Below are 22,747 nucleotides of genomic sequence, written 5' to 3'. Positions count from 1 at the left end.
AAAGGAGTGGGCTTTTTTAGTTCCTAACCATTTGAGCTATGTTGTAACAATAGGAGTAACTAAGCCTTTTTCTGAGTCAATTGAGCAAAATATGGGCAGCTCACTTGGGCTTGAGGTCAAGCAATTTACTGACTCAGTGACACTGGGCAAGTGCCTTCACACTTTGGAGCCTCAGTCTTATCACTGGAAGAGCAGGGAGGGGAGCTGCTCAAGTAGTCTGTGGTTCTGGAACTCTCCTGCATGCACATCTGACGGGCGGTGGGGACACAAGGGCTGCAGCCTGTGTTGGGTGACCTCGGGCTCCTCCTCAGTTCCTTGGACACGGGCCCCCCACTCCAGTCCTGGCCCCAAGGGGACAGTCCGCTCAGCCTGTAGTGACGAGGGCAGCCATTTACCAGGTGCCTTGGAGATGCCGGGTGCTGCGCACGCTCATTTCCTTCATTCCTTCTCAACAGACCTACAATGGATGGGGTATCATTGTGCCCACTTTACAGGTAAGAAACTGAGGCTGATATGAAGTGACAGAGCCAGGACTACAGCCCAGGTGTATCTTACTTTAACCACCACCCCCTCGGCCTCCTTTCCCCAAGTGTGGTTGTGGTCGGGGAAGGGGGGTGGGCATGCAGCCCAGGCAGTGCATGTCCACTCCAGAATTTTGATGAACACACACAGTCTCAACTCAGTATGTCGTTATGATAATGACGTAAAATGCCAGGTGCAAGGCCTGGCAAGGAGCACACACTCAATCATGTTACACAGCACTTGACAGTGTATTCAGATGCTGCCAGACCCAGCGTCCCCTTTGCTCCTCCACGCAAACTGTCCACGCAGCCTGGCTGGGTAAGGCCATTGCTACCTCGCTCCACCCAGCTGCTAAGAGGTGGACACCCCACTCATGGCAGTTTCTCATCCAGCTTTATTGGAAGGCCAGCACACACCGGGGTGGGCCAGGTCTTGGGGGGGTGCGGGGAGGGCACTGAGAATGCTGTTCTTGTAAGTGACCTTTGGGGGCAGCCCTGGGAGGCTGCTAGACCCAAGGAGCTAGTAGGATGGATAGACGGGTGGACTTGGGGTTCTGAGATCTCAGACGGCCTCAGGGTGGAGACTGTGTCGGACTGGTGGCAGATTCCCAGAAGTCACTTGAACTTGCTCTTGAACGAGTTCCAGGAGTCCTTCAGGGAGCTGAAGCTCTCAGTCATCCAGTCTCTGGGGATCAAAAAAGTGAGGGGAGCAGATGGGGTGGGGGTGAGAGTTGTCTCTAGGCAGTGACGACTATGGGGCTCCCACCCTACCCCCACTGGCACTCCCCCCCACCCTCTCAACCCCTCCCAGCAATGCCCCAAGACCTCAGGCTGGGACCCCCTATAGCTGCACCCCAGGAAAGGATGCCGAGGGTAATGATGGGAACACAGCCAAGGTCCCCCGGAGTTTCTCCAGCTGTGGGCAGATGGTGGATCTGAAGCAAGCTGGAGTGACTGATTTGGAAGATGTGTAAGGTCAGGACTGCCATTCTAGTGGAGGCAAGTGATGCCCCCTAGAATTGTACATCCTGGTGGCTCCAGGCGGGGTGGGGCAGAGGGAGGCAGTCTCTCATTTGGACAGTCATCAGAGGGTTGATTAGCAGTGTGATCTGGGGCAGGTCACTTGGCTAAGGGGGCCTTGGTTTTCTTGTCTGCAAAATGGGGAAATAATATCCAGTCTACAGTGGTTCCTGAGGACTAAAAGTGTTTGTGAACACCTCTGCTATGGAAATGCCAATGCAGATGGAGTGGAGGTGGGGAAGGTGGGTGGGGCTAGCAGAGGACTGGTGGGCAGGGGCAAGGTGGGAGAGGAAGGACTGACTGCTCACATGCCCCCGAGGACTTGATACAAGGCAGAAACACACATACACACACACACACACACACACACTGGGCTGAAATTGGGTTGGTTGGGGTCAAACGTCCAACCAGATTATCAGGAAAGGAAAACGAAAGTGAGGGCAAGGAGGGAAAAAAAAGGGACGACAGAGGGAGGAGAGACAGGATGCGGTGGCCCTCCGTCATCTCTCCCTGCGAGGGAGTCTGTTTTACAGAGAGAAAGGAGGCTCAGAGGCACAGCCACCTGCCCAGTTTCTCACCGAACAGGGGCAGGTAGGGCTGGGGGTGCGGAAGTGAGGGCATACCTGGTCTTCTGAACCACATCCTTAGCATAGCCCTTCACTTTGTCCAGAAGGGATTCCTCCTCGGCCCTGGTAGCTTCTATGAGGAGAGCAGGACTGAGTGGGGTGGATCAGCCTCTGGGGAACTTTTGGCTCCTGCCCAGCCCCTCATCAGGGCTCTGCATTCCCCAGCCACCTGCCAAACTGCCTTGTCCCTGCCCCCAGCCCAGTCCCCACCCGCTGCTTACCAGGCAAGACCAGGAGAGCCAGGAAGACAGCAACAAGGAGCAGCCGGGGCCGCATGGTGCCTTGGTTCCTGCAGGGAAGGGTCCTCTGAGCCCTTAGTCCCCACCACCACCTGCCCCAACCAGGCAGCCCTCCCTGGGGAGATGCAGTGGCCCTAAAGCAGGGCCTGGGCCGGGTCAAGTCGGGAGGAGAGAAGGCTAATGTGGGGGAGGTTATAGGCTTTCAGAGAGGGGCTGGAGGACCCAGGGCAGAGAAAGCAGGGGGAGGCATGAAGCAGGAAACCCCCAGACCAGGAATCAAGACACCAGGATTCTGGCCAGGTTTCTGCCACTAACAAGCTGAGTGACTCTGGGTGACTCTCTGCCCTCTCCAGGGCTCAGGTTTTCTGTCTGGGGCACGACTGGGCTGTCTGAGTTTTCTAATCCTAAACATGCAGAGCGAGCAGCAAAGAGAGCCAGTGCCAGTCCCAGCTCCACCACTAGGCTCTGGGTAGCTTTGGGCAAGTGACCTTCCCCTAGGGACCTCGATCTCCCCAGAATGCCTGGGGAGAGGCACTCATCAAGACTTAAGGCTTCCCCAGCTCTACAAGCGCTTCTCCAGGCTTCGCTGGCTGGGCACAGACCCCCACTTGCCCCTCCCCATCCTGCTCCCCTTCTCCCCCCAACCCCTCAGGGAGCCTTACCTGGAGCGGCTGCTTCTTGGGATGAACTGCGTTCGAAGGCAAGAGGATTCTGACCTGTTTTATATTGTCCCCCGGACACAGGGCAGCGTGCGGGCCCAGGCAGCCGGGCAAAGGTCACCTGCTGATCAACCTAGACCAGACCCTGACAGAGGGTGGCCAGAGGCACCCAGGCCCGCTGGGAGTTGGGAAATCTCTAGAAAGCTGAGGGTGCCCACTCTGCTCTCTGCCACCCCTATGGCTTGGAACTGGGGCGACCCCGTTCCTTCTGAGCAGCCTGCTTCCCCAGGGAGAGGCTGGTGAGATGGGAGAAGGGGTTGGGGGACAAACATTGTCCTTTCGCCCTGGGCTTCCAGGTCCTTCCCCACTTTAAGCCCTGACAACAGCCTGCGAAGTGGGGGTGAAGTGAGAGGGGAATTGGCTTCTTCAGACTTGGACACAACTCAGCTGGCTGGGCTGGGGAGTCCAAAGTGAAGTCACAGAAGACCTGTGGGCAGGGGCTTGTGCAGGAGGTGGGGCACAGTTGAGGGCCCACAGCCCCCTCCCCAGGATCTCCATTTCTGGGCTTCAGTCCCGGGTGCAGCTGACCCAGAAATTTCCCTGAGCTCTTTGATCCCAGAACAGGGGGTGGTGGAGGAAGATCAAAGGCTGCTGAGCCCCAGGCCTTTATCCTACCGCCCCCTCTATTCACCTTGCCCTCTGGACCCACTGATAACGTCCCCAGGGGGCAGGATCTGGGCTCATGGTTGAGGCCCTCCCCTGACTGTGCAGCTGGGACTGAGGCCAGCGCTGAGTACCTCTCGACCTCAGGCCTCAGCGCCTCAGCTTGGAGATACCAGTCCCTGTAGTCCTCTGGCTGGGCAGACAACTGGAAGGAACCAGGTTTGGGGTGAGGCTGGTCCAGTGGATAGAGGGGCCAGACAAGCTCTAAGGGGCAGTCGGCTGTCCAGCATAGGTCTGGGCCCTTCCCAGGGTGAAGTGTCCTCTAGGCCAACACTGAGAGCTGCAGCCTGGATGGTAGGATCAGGGAGCTCTGTCTTCTGGACGTGAAGACTTCAGAGTCAAGAAATTTTCAGTTTAAATGATGCTTTCGGCACTTACTCATATGACCCAGGGCCAGAGAGCTAACATCTCAGTGCCTTGATGTTCTCCTCTGTAAAATGGGGCTAGACTACTGATATGCCGGTACTGTAAAAGTGAAAGAGTTCGTTGGCCACTCATGTCCGACTCTTTATGACCATGTGGATTATAAACCACCAGACTTCTCTGTCCATGAGATTCTCCAGGCAGAATACTGGAATGGTTGGCCATTTCCTCCTCCAGGGGATCTTCCCGACCCAGGAATCGAACCCAGGTATCTTGTATTATGGGTGGATTCTTTACCAGCTGAACCAGAAGGGAAGGCCAGAATTCTGGTGAAATATACATGAGATAGGTACAAAGTCCATGAAGGGGGCTTGATAAATCTCTCCTTTCTTACAAACACCTGTCCTTTCTCAGACAGCATAGTCTAAAGTCAGGAGGAGCCTCCAATGTAGAAATAGGGCTTTTGGCAGGTGGCCTTCTCCTCAAGAAGAAGCAACTAAATAGACCATGTGAAATCAGAGGCCCAATAAAGTGACTACCTTCAGAATTGTTTATCTGTGGCTGAAACTTGAAATTTCTCCTTAGAGGTTTGTTCCCTTGACTGAGACCTGATTATATGTAAAACTGCAAATAGATTCCTGTGAAGTAGGTATTATTAAGCCCATTTTATAGGCAGAAGCCGAAGGCAGGGCTGGAGACATACCCAGGTGCCCGTATTCCACCCATGGCAGAGTTGGGAACCAGAAGCCAAGTCTTCTAATATGCACACTGGGACCAAACCGCATGGAGAGATGAGGCCCTTGGAGGTTTATCTGTCACTCAGAGTGCATCAGTTTCAGCCTCTTCCTGAGCACAGACTCTGGTGATGGGGTGGGGAGGAGAGGAAGGTGATTGGGAGGTCCTCAAGGATTTGGACTTTGGGGAAGGTAGAGGACAGCTGTGTCCACTTCCCTCTTCGTTCTGATCTGTTCCTTCTCCCCAGAAGTGAGGGTCACAGTGGGAGTCCAGCTTCCAGGCTGGGCTGGGACATGCTGGGGTGGACCGGCTGGAGCCCTGGGCCCTGGTTCCTCCAACTCTCCTGCCATGTGTGTGGAGCGTCTGGAGGAGGCCGCCCTCTCTCTCCTGGGCTGCAATGGGCCAGTGAGCCCAGGGAGGTCAGAAGATGTGGGCAGAGAGACCCAGCAGCGTGGTGTCAAGCTGGGTAGAGAACCAGAGAGTGTGGGCCTCTGCAGCTGGGTTGACATGCCCTGGGGCCCGGGACCTTATCTCATTCCAAGGGCTTGGTGCCTCTGTGTGCCTGTGCCCCTCCAGCAGCTCCAGCTGGGTCCCAGGAGGGCTATCTGAAGAAGGGTCTGATCAGTGGTCCAGCCTAAGCTGCCTCTCCTTCCCTTCTTCTCTCCCTCCCCCCAGCATAGCTCCCCTGGGATGAGGATGTTGCTCCAGCCATGGCCCCTATAACTGGTAGCGGGCAGGGAGGAGGGGCAGGAAGACAGGGAGGAGAAGGTCTGACCAGCTGGGGCCAAAAATGGTCCTCGAGGGTTAGACTAAATCTCTCTGCTTCCACTTGTGTGTGAGTGAGGCTTAGCTTATGAGCCTCTGTGACCCACGCCCCTGCCACAAGGCTGGACTGGGCAGCGCTGACTCAGCCCTGCCAGCCAGAGGCCCTGGTTCACCATGGCCTTCTGTGTTGGAAGTTCCTCTTAGTGTCTCACCCAGATCTTCCCACCCAGGAGCCACCCCCTTTGAGCTCTGCCCTGGGTGGATGGCCAGTGTGGAGCAAACATGGGGCCCTGTGTCCATGTGATTTGCCCGTCCCTGGCTGGGCCTGAGCCGTTCCCTCCTGATTCTGGGCTTCCCTCCTGGGATTCTGCCCACTAGTTTGATCTCTGTTGATGGGGCAGGAGGGTGGCCATAGGTGATGCTAGACTCTCAGCCTCGTCACCTCACTGACCATTAGGTCTGTCTGTTGTACAGATAAGGAGATTGAGGCTCAGAAAGGGATATGATTCACCCAACGTCACACAGCCCTTTGTGCCCACCCATGTGGCTGTGCCCTGACTCATAGGGCCAGGGTCCGCTGGAGCTGCCCGCACTCATGTCCTTTCCATCAGCAGCTCAAACAATCTAAGACGGTGCACAGTTCAGTTCAGTCGCTCAGTCGTGTCCGACTCTTTGTGACCCCATGAATCGCAGCATGCCAGGCCTCCCTGTCCATCACCAACTCCCGGAGTTTACTCAAACTCGTGCCCATCGAGTTGGTGATGCCATCCGGCCATCTCATTCTCTGTCGTCCCCTTCTCCTCCTGCCATCAATCTTTCCCAGCATCAGGGTCTTTTCAAATGAGGGGGCACAGGGGCCTCTCATTTTCTGTCACCCCCAGAATTAACCTGTTCACAGACTGATACACAGCATGCTCTCCGGGACTTCCTCGGCTGTCCAGTGGTCAAGACTCTGCGCTTTCACTCCAGGGGGCAGATGTTCCATCTCTGGTTGTGGAACTAAGATCCTGCATGCTGGACAATGTGTCCAAAACACAAACCAAAAACACCCATGATCCCAACCAAGGAGGTCAAACTCAACTGACAGTCCTTGGTGACTCACTGCCCTCCTCACCTCTGGCCCGGTGGTGGGGAAGGTGTGGGGCCAGAGGTGAGCACCTACCTTGCACTCAGCCCACGCTGGACTGTGCCTGATTTGGGAGTCTCGCAAGGTGGTGAAGTTTTCAGGGTCAAAACATGGCTTATGCTTGATGAGCGCTGACCGTGGGCCAGGCATGGCTCCCAGAATTACTCAGATTACTTTCCTGACCCTGTAGTCAAGAGGCATGCACTATTTTATCCCCTACTGAGGCACACACAGGGCTCAGAGAGGTTAAGAAACTTGCCCAAGGTCACACAGTCAGTATGTATGGAGCCCACACACAAACCCAAGGAGTCTGATCGCAGCCTTGGAAGCCTTAATAACTACTATGAGATGACAAGGGGCAGAACAGTGCTGTCTGGTTGGTATTTTCTGCAGTGCACTCCTCCCCTTCCTATTCTTAACTCCCTCCTCAGTTCTGGCCAGCAACAGAGGCTGTGTTCAGAGAGGAGAATGGGCTGGAAGAGTAGAGACTAGGTGCCGCCCGTGACGAGGTCATGAAGAAAATACCAGGCAGGCAAGGCCGTCTGGGACCCCATCCATGACGAGGTCATGAGGAAAAAACCTGACAGGCAAAGCCATCTAGGATAAGGGACCCTCCAGGTTGGCCTCGGCCTCTACCCCACCCTGTATCCTCCCCCCTTTTCTGCTATTGTTCTTGTTTGCCCTGTTGCAGATTCTTGTGTTGCCTGCTGAGAGTTCTCCTGCTCCTCTTTCATTGAATGAGGACCAACTTAAAATCCTAATTAATAAATCTCCTGGACGCTGGTACCCTATGAAGGGGCCAGGGATGAAGGAAATGCTTCCATTCAAACATTTTGCTGGCATTCTGGCTTGTTTGATAAATGTGTGATCTCATTGCACAAAATGCTCATGATTGTTCCAAACATCCTAAGCACAGTACGCTAACAAAAACTATTAAGCATAGGCCCCTTCACGGGGTGAAAAAAGCTCCACAAATATGATAGCCACAAATGTGCCTAACAAAAAACACTTTAGATAGAGATTAGCTGGCGACTTCTTGCCGGTGGTTAACTTTTAGACTAAGAGCCTGTTTTGTGCCATATCTGCTGTTTTTGCAGTCCTTTGCATTTCTGTTCTGTAAAAAATGTAATCCTATCTAGTTCCCATAGAGATGACGCTTATTAGAAAGAAAATAGATTAATTATAAGAAAAACAGGGTCGGCTACTGAAGTTGCTTAAGCCACACCAGGTGCAAGCCATAAAATGTTAGCAGGCCTGAAGGCCAAGTGATAAAAAAGACTCTTGTGAATGAAAAAGTATGTGGGTGACGTCCTGTTTCTGTTGAAGGTCAAGTTGCTGTAAATGTTTTGAGATGACCTGTGTGTAAGCAATATGCACTTCCCCCAAAGATGTTGTTAAGGGTATAAAGGGGCAGTGCAAAAATAAACTTCAGACTTAGCCCCGAGCTTTGTCTCACTCCCTCTCTCATTCGCCGACGCCGTTCATCCTGAGGGTTCCCCTGGATCCTGCTGGGGCTGGACCCCGGCAACTAGGTCCTTAAATGGCGAGCTTTTGGGGACAGACAGGATCGGGCACCAACCAGCTCTGTCTCCTTCTAACTCCTCCATCCATTTGATCAATGGGATGCAGTGGGGAGTGAGGGGGAAGACCTTGGATAGGAAATGCTAGGCTAAGGATCTGCCCCGAGCTATCCCACGTTCAGGCACAGGTCTGCCCAGGTCTCACACGGGGCAGCTCTGGGGGTAGCCAGGGGGCCCGGGAGGTTTAGCCTGAGCCCTCCTCTCTCGCCCCTTTCAGCCTGAAACTCCTGGACAACTGGGACAGCCTGGCCAGCACGTTGACCAAAGTGCGTGAACAGCTGGGCCCGGTGACCCAGGAGTTCTGGGACAACCTGGAGAAGGAGACCGCGTCGCTGAGGCAGGAGATGAGCAAGGACCTGGAGGAGGTGAAGCAGAAGGTTCAGCCCTACCTGGACGAGTTCCAGAAGAAGTGGCACGAGGAGGTGGAGATCTACCGCCAGAAGGTGGCGCCGCTGGGCGAGGAGTTTCGCGAGGGCGCGCGCCAGAAGATGCAGGAGCTGCAGGACAAGCTGAGCCCGCTGGCCCAGGAGATCCGCGACCGCGCGCGCGCCCACGTGGAGACGCTGCGGCAGCAAGCTGGCGCCCTACAGCGACGACCTGCGCCAGCGGCTGACCGCGCGCCTGGAGGCGCTGAAGGAGGGCGGCGGCAGCCTGGCCGAGTACCACGCCAAGGCCAGCGAGCAGCTGAAGGCGCTGGGCGAGAAGGCCAAGCCGGCGCTGGAGGACCTCCGTGAGGAAGGTTCAAACACGAAGGAAATAGAGAAGCAGGCAAAGTGACGGATGATCCAATGCAGATGCCCTGAAAGAGCTTCAGGCAGGAAGTACTGGCTTTGCTGGGAGAAGTGGGCTCCCTGTCCCCAGCGTTTCCCGGGGCAGAGGACATAGTTCTCCAGCCCTCCTGCTCAAGGGCAGCTGAGAAAGGGACCTCAGTGAGCCTGTGGTCTTGAAGGATTGGGGCAGGTTCAAATGAAGGGCGTGGTGCTTGCTCTTTCCTCCCTTACAAATTCAAAATACACTTTACAAAACGCACACCTTTTCCTTTTTCACCAGGGCCTCTTGCCACTATTCACCCTCCCACTCTGCTCAGGAAAAGCTGCAGTTTCCTTAGGCCCTGTTGTGCCAGCCCCATCCTTGGGGCTCCAGGCCTGTCAGCCCCCTTTTTTCTGACCTGAGTCAGAAAAACAATCACCACCTCTTGCAGTAACGAGCATATTCCAATCTCCAAGATGCTTTTATATGCATCATTTCACTGCATCCATTCCTGGATAGGATTAAATGGATGGTATGGATGCAGAAGTTAGAGCTTGTAAATGTGAGGTCATTTCCAAGATTGAACAGCAGGATGGGCGAGATTGCCCTTTCTAGACCTAAGTACTCCTGAGCATCCGTGATTATTTTTCTTTAAAAAAGTTCCCATCCATTCTAGTTTGTATGGAATTGAGTGTTCCCAGCCAGCCCCTCTTCACACTCAGGTACACACCACCCGCCCCCCCACCCCCCATGTGCATGCTTGTGGCTTCAAGATCTGCAAAGATCTGGGCAGTGCACTCAGGGGGCTTCTCTTTCCCTCTCCTCTCAGGGCCTTTAGCCCTTGGTACTAGATAATCTACCCCTCCTCCATTTCCGGTGTATCTTAACTGAATAAAGGAATGGGCTTTGTTAGTTCCTAACCATTTGAGCTACGTTAAATGTCAAGCCCAGATATTTGGGTGAGGATGTTTTTCAGGTGGGGGTACAGGGATCCCTGGCCATGTTGGGCCCAAAGAGAAGTCCAGGTGGATTTCCAAAAAGAGAGCAGAGGTCTCCTGAGGCAGCTGGATGTCCTGATGCCACCAAGATCTGTCATGGAGCCTTTGACATCAGGCATGGGAGTAACTAGGCTTCCCTGGTGGCTCAGCAGTAAAGAATCCTCCTGCCAGTGTAGGAGACGCAGGATTGATCCCTGGGTCAGGAAGATCCCCTGGAGATGGGCATGGCAACCCACTCCAGTATTCTTGCCTAGAGAATCCCCATGGACAAAGGAGCCTGGCGGGCTACAGTCCATAGGGTCACAAGAGTTAGACACAACTTAACAGCTAAACAACAACAGTAGGAGTAACTAAGACTTTCTCTGTGTCAGCTGAGCAGAATATGGGCAGCTCGCCTGGGCTTGAGATCAGGCTCTGCTGTTTGCTGACTCAGTGACACTGGGCAAGTGCCTTCACACTTTGGAGCCTCAGTCTTATCACTGGAAGAGCGGGGAGGGGAGCTGCTCAAGTAGTCTGTGGTTCTGGAACTCTCCTGCATGCACATCTGACGGGCGGTGGGGACACAAGGGCTGCAGCCTGTGTTGGGTGACCTCGGGCTCCTCATCAGTTCCTTGGACACGGGCCCCCCACTCCAGTCCTGGCCCCACGGGGACAGTCCGCTCAGCCTGTGGCGACGAGGGCAGCCATTTACCAGGTGCCTTGGAGACGCCAGGCGCTGCGCACCCTCATTTCCTTCATTCCCTCTCAACAGACCGACAGTGGGTGGGGCATCACTGTGCCCGCTTTACAGGTAAGACACTGAGGCTGATATGAAGTGACGGAGCCAGGATTACAGCCCAGGTGTATCTTACTTTAACCACCGCCCCCTCGGCCTCCTTTCCCCAAGTGCGGTCAGGGGAGGTGGGGGCATGCAGCCCAGGCAGTGCACGTCCACTCCAGAATTTTGATGAACACACACAGTCTCAACTCAGTATGTCGTTATGATAATGACGTAAAATGCCAGGTGCAAGGCCTGGCAAGGAGCACACACTCAATCATGTTACACAGCACTTGACAGTGTATTCAGATGCTGCCAGACCCAGCGTCCCCTTTGCTCCTCCACGCAAACTGTCCATGCAGGCCAGCTGGGTAAGGTCATTCCTACTTTGCTCCACCCAGCTGCTAAGAGGTGGGTGGGGCACGAGCCCCAGGCCTGCGTGAGTTGGAGTCAGTCCCGAGCCCGCCCACAGAAGAGGCCCCACGAATTCTCGGCCCAAACATATATGACACGTGCAGGACACCCTGCTCACGGCAGTTTCTCATCCAGCTTTATTGGAAGGCGAGCACACACCGGGGTGGGCCAGGTCTCGGGGGAGGGGGAGGGCACTGAGAATGCTGTTCTTGTAAGTGAACTTTGGGGGCAGCCCTGGGAGGCTGCTAGACCCAAGGAGCTAGTAGGATGGATAGACGGGTGGACTTGGGGTTCTGAGATCTCAGACGGCCTCAGGGTGGAGACTGTGTCGGACTGGCGGCAGATTCCCAGAAGTCACTGAACTTGCCCTTGAACGAGCTCCAGTAGTCTTTCAGGGAGCTGAAGCTCTCAGTCATCCAGTCTCTGGGGATCAAAAAAGTGAGGGGAGCAGATGGGGTGGGGGTGAGAGTTGTCTCTAGGCAGTGACGACTATGGGGCTCCCACCCTACCCCCACTGGCACTCCCCCCCACCCTCTCAACCCCTCCCAGCAATGCCCCAAGACCTCAGGCTGGGACCCCCTATAGCTGCACCCCAGGAAAGGATGCCGAGGGTAATGATGGGAACACAGCCAAGGTCCCCTGGAGTTTCTCCAGCTGTGGGCAGATGGTGGATCTGAAGCAAGCTGGAGAGGGGTGACTCCAGTTTTGGGAGATGTGTAAGGTCAGGACTGCCATTCTAGTGGAGGCAAGTGATGCCCCCTAGAATTGTACATCCTGGTGGCTCCAGGCGGGGTGGGGCAGAGGGAGGCAGTCTCTCATTTGGACAGTCATCAGAGGGTTGATTAGCAGTGTGATCGGGGGCAGGTCACTTGGTTAAGTGGGCCTTGGTTTTCTTGTCTGCAAAATGGGGAAATAATATCCACTCTATAGTGGGTCCTGAGGACTAAAAGTGTTTGTGAACACCTCTGCTATGGAAATGCCAATGCAGATGGAGTGGAGGTGGGGAAGGTGGGTGGGGCTAGCAGAGGACTGGTGGGCAGGGGCAAGGTGGGAGAGGAAGGACTGACTTCTGCCCACATAGGCCCGAGGATTTGAAACAAGTCAGAAACACACACACACACACTGGGCTGAAATTGCTTTGAAAGTGAAAGTTGCTCAGTCGTGTCCAACTCTTTGCGACCCCATGGACTATACAGTCCATAGCATTCTCCAGGCCAGAATACTGGAGTGGGTTGCCTTTCCCTTCTCCAGGGTATCTTCCCAACCCAGGGATCGAACCCAGGTCTCCTGCATGGCAGGCGGATTCTTACCTGAGCCACAAGGGAAGCCCAAGAATACTGGAGTGGGTAGCCTCTCCCTTCTCCAGCGGATCTTTCTAACCCAGGAATCGAACCGGGGTCTCCTGCATTGCAGGTGGATTCTTTACCAACTAAGCTACCAGAGAAGCCCCAGAAATTCCACTGGGTGGATCCAAACCTCCAATCAGATTATCAGAAAAGGAAAATGGAAGTGAGGGCAAGGAGGAAGAAAGGAGGATGACAAAGGGAGGCGAGGTGGGATGCGGTGCCTCTCCATCATCTCTCCCTGCAAGGGGGCCTGTTTTTCAGAGAGAAAGGAGGTTCAGCGAGGCGCAGGTCCTAGGTGGGTGTGGGAGAGACACGGGTCCCCCGTGGGGGCTCTCACCAAGTCCCCGGCAGGTAGCGACCAAAGGCAGGAAAGTGAGGGTTTACCTGGCCTGCTGGGCCACCTGGGACTCCTGAACGCTGCTCAGGGCATCCTTGGCAGTCTTGGTAGCCTCCTTCACATAGCCCTGCATTTTGTCCAGAAGGGATTCCTCCTCGGCCTTGGTAGTTTCTGGGAGAAGAGCAGGACTAGGTGCGGTGGATCAGCCTCTGGGGAGCCCTTGGCTCCTGCCCAGGCCCCCATTGGGGTCTGGTATCCCCCAGCCACTTGCCAAGCCACCCCGTTCCCACACCCCGCCCAGTCCCCACTGGCTGCTTACCAGGCAAGACCAGGAGTGCCAGGAAGGCAGCAACAAGGAGCAGCCGGGGCCGCATGGTGCCTTGGTTCCTGCAGGGAAGGGTCCTCTGAGCCCTTAGTCCCCACCACCACCTGCCCCAACCAGGCAGCCCTCCCTGGGGAGATGCGGTGGCCCTAAAGCAGGGCCTGGGCCGGGTCAAGTCGGGAGGAGAGAGGGCTAATGTGGGGGAGGTTATGGGCTTTCAGAGAGGGGCTGGGGGACCCAGGGCAGAGAAAGCAGGGGGAGGCATGAAGCAGGAAACCCCCAGACCAGGAATCAAGACACCAGGATTCTGGCCAGGTTTCTGCCACTAACAAGCTGAGTGACTCTGGGTGACTCTCTGCCCTCTCCAGGGCTCAGGTTTTCTGTCTGGGGCACGACTGGGCTGTCTGAGTTTTCTAATCCTAAACATGCAGAGCGAGCAGCAAAGAGAGCCAGTGCCAGTCCCAGCTCCACCACTAGGCTCTGGGTAGCTTTGGGCAAGTGACCTTCCCCTAGGGACCTCGATCTCCCCAGAATGCCTGGGGAGAGGCACTCATCAAGACTTAAGGCTTCCCCAGCTCTACAAGCGCTTCTCCAGGCTTCGCTGGCTGGGCACAGACCCCCACTTGCCCCTCCCCATCCTGCTCCCCTTCTCCCCCCAACCCCTCAGGGAGCCTTACCTGGAGCGGCTGCTTCTTGGGATGAACTGCGTTCGAAGGCAAGAGGATTCTGACCTGTTTTATATTGTCCCCCGGACACAGGGCAGCGTGCGGGCCCAGGCAGCCGGGCAAAGGTCACCTGCTGATCAACCTAGACCAGACCCTGACAGAGGGTGGCCAGAGGCACCCAGGCCCGCTGGGAGTTGGGAAATCTCTAGAAAGTTGAGGGTGCCCACTCTGCTCTCTGCCACCCCTATGGCTTGGAACTGGGGCGACCCCGTTCCTTCTGAGCAGCCTGCTTCCCCAGGGAGAGGCTGGTGAGATGGGAGAAGGGATTGGGGGACAAACATTGTCCTTTCGCCCTGGGCTTCCAGGTCCTTCCCCACTTTAAGCCCTGACAACAGCCTGCGAAGTGGGGGTGAAGTGAGAGGGGAATTGGCTTCTTCAGACTTGGACACAACTCAGCTGGCTGGGCTGGGGAGTCCAAAGTGAAGTCACAGAAGACCTGTGGGCAGGGGCTTGTGCAGGAGGTGGGGCACAGAACAGGGGGTGGTGGGAGAAGGTCAAAGGCTTCTGAGCCCCAGGCCTTCTGTTTTACCACCCCCCTCTCCTCATCTTGCCCTCTGGACTCACTGATAACGTCCCCAAGGGGCAGACTGTGCAGCTGGGACTGAGGCCAGCGCTGAGTACCTCTCGACCTCAGACCTCAACTTCCGCAGCTTAGAAATACCAGTCTTCGTAGTCCCCTGGCTGGGGAGGCAGTCAAGGCTGTGGTGAGACTGGTGCAGTGGAGAGAGGGGCCTGATGAGCTCGAAGGGACATTCAGCTGTCTGGGAGATGCCCGGCCTCTTCCTGAGGTGAAGTGTCCCTTGGGCTCACATCAGGAGCTGCAGCCTGGATGGCAGCATTAGGGAGCTCTGTCTTCCAGTGAGGTCTCAGAGCCAGGAAATTCTAGGTTTAAATGGTGCCTTTCACTCCTACAGATATGACCCAGGGCCAGAGATCTAACAGCTCAGTGCCTCAATATTATTCTCTGTAAAATGGGGCTAGAACACTGATACTCCAGAATTGTTGTGAAATATAAGAGTTATGTAAAAGCAGCTGGTCCATGAAGGGGGCTCAATAAATCTCTCCTCCTTTCTCCCAAACACCTGTGCTTCCTTAGACAGCATAGTCTGAAGGCAGGAGGAGCCTCCAGTGTAGAATTAGGGCTTTGGGCAGGTGGCCATCTTACCAGGAAGAAGCAACTAAACCCACTGTGGGAAGTCAGAGGCCCGAGAAAGTGACCTAGCTCTACCTTCAGAATTCTTTATCTGTGGCGAAAACTTGAAATTTCTCCTTAGAGATTCATTCCTTTCACTTAGACCTGGTTATCTGCTAAAATGCAAATAATTCCTGCAAAGTAGACATTATTAGGGCTCCCCTGGTAGTTCAGCTGGTAAAGAATCTGCCTGCAATGCAGGAGACCCCAGTTCGATTCCTGGGTTGGAAAGATCCCCTTGAGAAGAGATAGGCTATCTGCTCTAGTATTCACAGGCTTCCCTGGTGGCTCAGATGGTAAATAATCTGCCTGCAATGTGGGAGACCTGGAATTGATGCCTGGGTTGAGGAGATCCCCTGGAAGAGGGCATGGCAACCCATTCTAGGATTCTTGCCAGGAACATCCCCATGGACAAAGGAGTCTTACAAGCTGAAGTTCTTGGGGTTGCAAAGAGTCAGACATGACTCAGCAACAGTACACAGCACAGACATTATTAAGCCCATTTTATAGGCAGAAGCCGAAGGCAGGGCTGGAGACATACCCAGGTGCCCGTATTCCACCCATGGCAGAGTTGGGAACCAGAAGCCAAGTCTTCTAATATGCACACTGGGACCAAACCGCATGGAGAGATGAGGCCCTTGGAGGTTTATCTGTCACTCAGAGTGCATCAGTTTCAGCCTCTTCCTGAGCACAGACTCTGGTGATGGGGTGGGGAGGAGAGGAAGGTGATTGGGAGGTCCTCAAGGATTTGGACTTTGGGGAAGAGAGGGCAGCCGTGCCCACTTCCCTCTTCGTTCTGATCTGTTCCTTCTCCCCAGAAGTGAGGGTCACAGTGGGAGTCCAGCTTCCAGGCTGGGCTGGGACATGCTGGGGTGGACCGGCTGGAGCCCTGGGCCCTGGTTCCTCCAACTCTCCTGCCATGTGTGTGGAGCGTCTGGAGGAGGCCGCCCTCTCTCTCCTGGGCTGCAATGGGCCAGTGAGCCCAGGGAGGTCAGAAGATGTGGGCAGAGAGACCCAGCAGCGTGGTGTCAAGCTGGGTAGAGAACCAGAGAGTGTGGGCCTCTGCAGCTGGGTTGACATGCCCTGGGGCCCGGGACCTTATCTTATTCCAAGGGCTTGGTGCCTCTGTGTGCCTGTGCCCCTCCCAGCAGCTCCAGCTGGGTCCCAGGAGGGCTATCTGAAGAAGGGTCTGATCAGTGGTCCAGCCTAAGCTGCCTCTCCTTCCCTTCTTCTCTCCCTCCCCCCAGCATAGCTCCCCTGGGATGAGGATGTTGCTCCAGCCATGGCCCCTATAACTGGTAGCGGGCAGGGAGGAGGGGCAGGAAGACAGGGAGGAGAAGGTCTGACCAGCTGGGGCCAAAAATGGTCTTCGAGGGTTAGACTAAATCTCTCTGCTTCCACTTGTGTGTGAGTGAGGCTTAGCTTATGAGCCTCTGTGACCCACGCCCCTGCCACAAGGCTGGACTGGGCAGCGCTGACTCAGCCCTGCCAGCCAGAGGCCCTGGTTCACCATGGCCTTCTGTGTTGGAAGTTCCTCTTAGTGTCTCACCCAGATCTTCCCACCCAGGAGCCACCCACTTTGAGCTCTGCCCTGGGTGGACAGCCAGTGTGGAGCAAACATGGGGGCCTGTGTCCATGTGATTTGCCCGTCCTTGGCTGGGCCTGAGCCGTTCCCTCCTGATTCTGGGCTCAGGCTGCCCACTAGTTTGATCTCTGTTGATGGGGCAGCAGGGTGGCCATAGGTGATGCTAGACTCTCAGCCTCGTCACCTCACTGACCATTAGGTCTGTCTGTTGTACAGATAAGGAGATTGAGGCTCAGAAAGGGATATGATTCACCCAACGTCACACAGCCCTTTGTGGCCGTCCCCATGTGGCCGTGCCCTGACTCATAGGGCCAGGGTCTGCTGGAGCTGCCCTCACTCATGTCCTTTCCATCAGCAGCTGAAACAATCTGAGACGGTGCACAGGGGTCTCTCATTCTCTCCCACCGCCCAGAACTAATCTGTTCACAGACTGATACACAGCATGCTCTCTGGTACCTCCCCAGCTGCCTGTGTGGAAGACGGCACACTTCCACTGCAGGAGGCGCACGTTCGATCTCTGGTTGGGGAATTAAGATCCCGCATGCCACACATTATGGCCAAAAAACAAAAATACACACTCCCATTCAGTGAGGGCAAACTCAACTGAGAGTCCTTGGTGATTCGTTGACCTGCTCACCTCTGGTCCATTAAGGGGGAAAGGGATGAGGCCAGAGGTGAGCGACTACTTTTGCTCCCAGCCCAGGCAGGACTCTGCCTCATTTGGGAGTGTTGCAGTGCGGTGAAGTCTTCAGGGGCAAAACACGGGCTTGTGCTTGATGAGCGCTGACTGTGGGCCAGGCATAGTTCCCAACATCACTCAGATTATCTCCCTGACTCCCTGAAGCCCAGAAGGCATGCACTGTTTTATGCCCTACTGAGGCACATGGGGCTCAAAGAGGTTAAGAGACTTGGCTGAGGTCACCCAGTCAGTATGTACGGAGCCCACATGCAAAGCCAAGGAGTCCAACTCCAGCATCAGAAGCCTTAATAAAGTACTGCAAGATGGCCCAGGCTGCTCCTGGAAGGAGGAGCTCCCTGACGCTGGAGGTGACCATCGGTGGGGTGGGACACTGCCAGGTAGTGGGGACTCTACAGAAGGGGTACAAGCTATCTTCAACCCCATGAGACATCAAGTTGCTCCTGGTCTATGAAACAGTGGAGACACGGGAAGTCAGGATCAGCCCAGCTGTGGACTCTTCCAGTGGCAGATTATAGAAGCCCATCCATGTGCGGGGCATGGCGCTCATGGAGGGCAGCTAACAGTGTAATACGATGGATTTCATCTCCTTGTCACCCAAGGTGATGTGTGTGGTCCAGCAGAGGGGTGCAAACTGGTCAGGATGAGCCACCTTCTTGCTGGATGTCTTTCTGTGTGTGACCTCACTTGCAGAGGATGTTGGAAGTCCAAGTAGAAGATCAGGATGCCACCACCCGCCCCCCTTCCCCATCTCCTGATGAGAGGCGCCCTGAGAGCCTCGGGTCTTGTGATTCATCACAAGCTGACTACTGCCACCCAGGGAGGTGGTGGGCAGGAATCAGATCTCGGGTCAGTCTGCCCTTCACCCTGCATTGTGCCCCAGAGAGTGGGGTATCACTCTGCCACTCTCACTGGAGCAGCAAGCATGCTACTGTACTCCTTGCTTGGTCCAAATCCAGAAAATAGTTAATGTTCTTATTAACAACAGTAATGGCTATTTTTCAGTGCTTACTCTGCCAGGCACAATACTACTCATTTCACCGGTAATGTCTCATTTACTACACCCAACAATCCCATTTTTAAAGGAGAAAATGAGGCCAGAGCTGGGCCAAGTTGACTCACTGGACCAAGATGACACAGTTGGCAGTGGCGGACGTGAAGCACAGTCACAATCAACACCTTCAACACAGGACACCCCCCTCCCCCACTCCACCCACCTTCCCAAAGGCTTGCAGGGGTCACCTCCTCCCGGGCTCACCTTGACCAGAGCCCTGGATCTCAGCTCACTAGCCCATCTGTGGCCCTGGGTGTCCCAGTCCAGAGTCTGGTGCTCTGAGATGGAGTCAGGGTTGGGGGATGTGGGAGTGGGGGCCCTTCACTGGGGCAGACAGAGGAACTGTGAACTTTGCCCCCCCCCCCCCCCCCACCAAGCCGAGCACAGACCCAGAGCTGCTGCAGGGCTTCTGGGTAGTTTATCAGTCCCGCGCTCAGGTGTTCCCTCAGCCTCATTCCTCCCTTGGCTCCTGGCCCCTTCAATGATGGGTGGGGCACACCTTCGGAACAGCTGCTTCTGAATGCTGCCCGAGCCCCAGTCTGCCATCAGCTTCCACGTTGTCCAAGGGTCACAAAAGTCCAAGAGGCCTCCTGGGAACGTGTCACCTTCCAGCGTGGAGTCACACTGGGGAGGAAGGTGGGGAGGGCAGCCCCGTGAGGATTTAAATGTCTGACTGGTTCTGAGCTTCAATCAGTTCCAACAGCAGCACAGTGAGCTGCCTGAGAACCTCTGCTCTGGCCCCTCTGAATCCAGGAAGGATCTGGTGCAGTAAGAGACTCTCCCAGCCCAGCGAGGAGCCCGGGATGTTCCTGAAGGCTGTGGTCCTGAGCCTGGCCCTGGTGGCTGTCACCGGTGAGTAGGAGCTGCCTTCAGATGGCACTCTTAGGCAGGACCCATCTGCTGCGTCAGGCAGGGAAGGGCGGTGAGTCTGGGGCCAGGGCAAGAGGACAGTTCCGAGTGTCTGTCAGCCCACAGCTGGATGCAGGGGGTCACCCAGCTGCCACTCAGCTCTGAGGAGTGCTGTCCATTCACAGTGCTGGGCTCCGTGGCATGCTTGCTTCCCCAGCTTTACATACCCCTGTGGCTTCTAACTAGCCAAGCGCAGAGAGAAAAATCAATGGCTGGGCTCCCCCTCCCCCCCCAACATCCAGTCTGCGGCTCAGGGCTGGGGCAGAGGGGCAAGGAAGGAGACGGCGCTCATGAATTTGCTCTGTTTCCCACCCAGGAGCCCAGGCGGAGGTCAATGCCGACCAGGTGGCCACTGTGATTTGGGACTACTTCAGCCAGCTGGGCAACAATGCCAAGAAGGCGGTGGAACATATCCAGAAGTCTGAGCTCACCCAGCAGCTCAAGTAAGGGAGGCAGAGTTGGCAGGGAAGGGCTTCTTTAAGGCCATGCAATGTGTGGGCAAGGGCTGGACTCGGAGGCAGGGGACCTGAGCTTAGGATACCCACTGTCCTGCCATCAACTCACTGGGTGACCAGAGGTCTCCAGACTTGGATCCTGGGATTCATGTGTGCAAATAAGGAAGGCTGGACTGAATAATCCCTGCTTTAACTTTTCTTTTTGTCATGCCCTGTGGCTTGTGGGCGGAGAAGGCAATGGCACCCCCCACTTCAGTACTCTTGCCTGGAAAATCCATGGACAGAGGAGCCTGGTAGCCTGTGGTCCATGGGGTCGCTAAGAGTCGGACACGACTGAATGACTTCACTTTCACGCATTGGAGAAGGAAATGGCAACCCACTCCAGTGTTCTTGACTGGAGAATCCCAGGGACAGCCTGGTGGGCTGACATCTGTGGGGTCGCACAGAGTCGGACACGACTGAAGTGACTTAGCAGTAGCAGTAGCAGCAATGGCTTGTGGGATCTTAGTTCCCTGACCAGGGATCAAACCCTGGCCGTCAGCAGTGAAACTGCTGAGTCCTAAACACTGGGCCACCAGGGAATCTCCCACTTTAACTTTCCAGAGTGTGACAAATGGCCACATCTTAGCATTGAGGCTCCCAGAAGAAAGGGAGGGAAAGAAATGTCACATGAGCTGGCTTCTAATACATTCCAGGACAGGCCTCTGTGAAATCATGGGAAGGGCAGGGGTGAGGATATTTGGGAAGCCTCTGGGGGTGTCACACGGCAGGGAGACCAGTGCCTGGTGTGACTAGAAGATGCTAGAAGAGGCCCAGAACATCACATGTGATCTCTGCAACATGTGGTGTGCACACAGCCACAGCACACCTGGGCTGAGAAGGACCTCAAAGTCCACTCCTTCTGCTTTACAGATAAGGAGAGGCAAGCCCACTGCTCCAGCTCACATGATAGGTATTAATAGATACTGTGACTCAAGCTCCAGGGGAGATCCAGAGGTACAAGGTCAATGTATTACATTGACCAATTACATCCACTTGCTTAAATCGCCATCCACCATAGGAAAAGATGGGTGAACTCATTGTCCTGCACGCTCACCTGTCTTAGGCAGGTGTGTGAAAGGTGAGCCGTATGGAAAGAGCTAAGGCCCCAGTAGAGGAGCCTGGCGGGCTTACAGTCCAGGGGTCGCAAAGAGTCGGACACTTTGCGCTAACTGAAGCGACTTAGCACGCAGGCGGGAATGCCAAGCCTCACGGTGGCCTCCTTGCGTCCTTTCCCCGCAGCACCCTCTTCCAAGATAAACTTGGGGAAGTGAGCACCTACACGGACGACCTGCAGAAGAAGCTGGTGCCCTTTGCCACGGAACTGCATGAACGGCTGACCAAGGACTCCGAGAAGCTGAAGGAGGAGATTCGGAAGGAGCTGGAGGAGCTGCGGGCCCGGCTGCTGCCCCACGCCAATGAGGTGAGCCAGAAGATCGGGGACAACGTGCGCGAGCTGCAGCAGCGCCTGGGGCCATACGCAGAGGAGCTGCGCACCCAGGTCGACACCCAGGCGCAGCAGCTACGGCGCCAGCTGACGGTCTACGCACAGCGCATGGAGACGGTGATGCGGCAGAACAGGGACCAGCTGCAGGCCTCGCTGGCGCCCTACGCCGAGGAGCTCCAGGCCACGGTCAACCAGCGAGTGGAGGAGCTCAAGGGGCACCTGACGCCCTACGCGGACCAGCTCCAGACCAAGATCGATGAGAACCTGGAGGAACTGCGCCGCAGCCTGGCCCCTTATGCTCAGGACGTCCAGGGGAAGCTCAACCACCAGCTGGAGGGCCTGGCCTTTCAGATGAAGAAGCATGCCGAGGAGCTGAAGGCCAAGATCTCGGCCAAAGCCGAGGAGCTGCGGCAGAGGCTGGTGCCCGTTGTCAGCAGCGTGCATGGCAGTCAGCTGGGCAACGCCGAGGGCCTGCAGAAGTCGCTGGCCGAGCTGAGCAGCCACCTGGAGCAGCAGGTGGAGGACTTCCGCCGCACGGTGGGGCCCTACGGCGAGACCTTCAACAAGGCCACGGTGCAGCAGCTGGATGCGCTCAGGCAGAAGCTGGGCCCCCTGGCGGGGGACGTGGAAGATCACCTGAGTTTCCTGGAGAAGGATCTGAGGGACAAGGTCAGCAGCTTCTTCAACACCCTCAAGGAGAAAGAGAGCCAGGCCCCCGCCCTCCCCGCGCAGGAGGAGACGCCCGCCCCTCTGGGGGGCTGAGTTGCCCCTGGTGCCCCCGCCCCACCCCCGACACCTGCCCTGCCCTGCCCCCTGTCTGTCTGTCCCAAAGCAGTTCTTGTACAGACCTGTGGATACATGTCCAGTGGAAAGTGATGCTCCCTCTCACTTCTCAATAAAGCTGCTGAGAAACTAGCCCAGTGTGGTTACAGTGGGGCTTCTTGGTGTTGTGGGAGCTGAGGGCGGCAGGGAGCACCGCGAGCAAAGCTTAGATGGGTCAGCAGGGGATGCTTAGAGCGACTGGGGTGCTGGGAGATGAGACTACGGGGGCAGGGTGTGCCGGGAGGGGTGTGGGGAGAGCCCTGAGGGGAGGTGGATAAAGATGTCACACTTTGGACTTCCCAGGTGGCTCGGTGGTAAAGAATCTGACACTGGGCTTCACCCCAAGGGCACCACCAGTGTGGTCAGGACGAGGTCCTGGGCTCTGGGGAGTTCACGGCACAGTGGGGAAGACTGTCCCTCCTGGTCTAAGATCTTCTGTGCCTTTAATCTGACTTCTTTGGGTGAATTTTGGTTTATTCCACCCACCCCACCTCACTTCTGTTATAAAATCGATTCTTGCTTATGTCAGAGGTTTTTTTGA

The 22,747-nt window shown here is 55.8% G+C and overlaps 2 protein-coding genes, 1 long non-coding RNA gene and 1 pseudogene across 3 annotated transcripts; 2 read left to right on the top strand and 2 right to left on the bottom strand.

Annotated features, from left to right (window-relative positions):
- Nucleotides 1–898: 898 nt before the first annotated feature.
- LOC133057974 (uncharacterized) lies at nt 899–3,159 on the bottom strand. The gene is made up of 4 exons (XR_009693125.1): nt 3,069–3,159; nt 2,389–2,456; nt 2,165–2,240; nt 899–1,206 (listed from the first exon to the last, which is right to left on the bottom strand). It is a non-coding gene; the product is annotated as an uncharacterized LOC133057974 (long non-coding RNA).
- A 5,393-nt stretch (nt 3,160–8,552) lies between these two features.
- On the top strand, nt 8,553–9,134 carry LOC133059772 (apolipoprotein A-I-like; annotated as a pseudogene).
- A 2,256-nt stretch (nt 9,135–11,390) lies between these two features.
- Nucleotides 11,391–14,049, bottom strand: APOC3 (apolipoprotein C3). The gene is made up of 4 exons (XM_061128711.1): nt 13,959–14,049; nt 13,279–13,346; nt 13,007–13,130; nt 11,391–11,699 (listed from the first exon to the last, which is right to left on the bottom strand). The coding sequence occupies exons 2-4, from the start codon at nt 13,331–13,333 to the stop codon at nt 11,588–11,590; spliced, it is 291 nt and encodes a 96-aa protein (XP_060984694.1). The 5' UTR covers nt 13,334–13,346; nt 13,959–14,049; the 3' UTR covers nt 11,391–11,587.
- Nucleotides 14,050–19,143: 5,094 nt separating this feature from the next.
- On the top strand, nt 19,144–22,299 carry APOA4 (apolipoprotein A4). Its single transcript, XM_061145069.1, has 3 exons — nt 19,144–19,386; nt 19,760–19,886; nt 21,180–22,299. Exons 1-3 carry the CDS (start codon nt 19,338–19,340, stop codon nt 22,144–22,146), a joined length of 1,143 nt encoding a protein of 380 aa, XP_061001052.1. The 5' UTR covers nt 19,144–19,337; the 3' UTR covers nt 22,147–22,299.
- Nucleotides 22,300–22,747: the final 448 nt, after the last annotated feature.

The sequence above is a fragment of the Dama dama genome, chromosome 1 (assembly GCF_033118175.1).
Source record: "Dama dama isolate Ldn47 chromosome 1, ASM3311817v1, whole genome shotgun sequence".
NCBI lineage: Eukaryota > Metazoa > Chordata > Mammalia > Artiodactyla > Cervidae > Dama > Dama dama.
The sequence above is the reverse complement of the archived record's forward strand: the minus strand, read 5'-3'. Positions and strand labels throughout refer to the sequence as shown.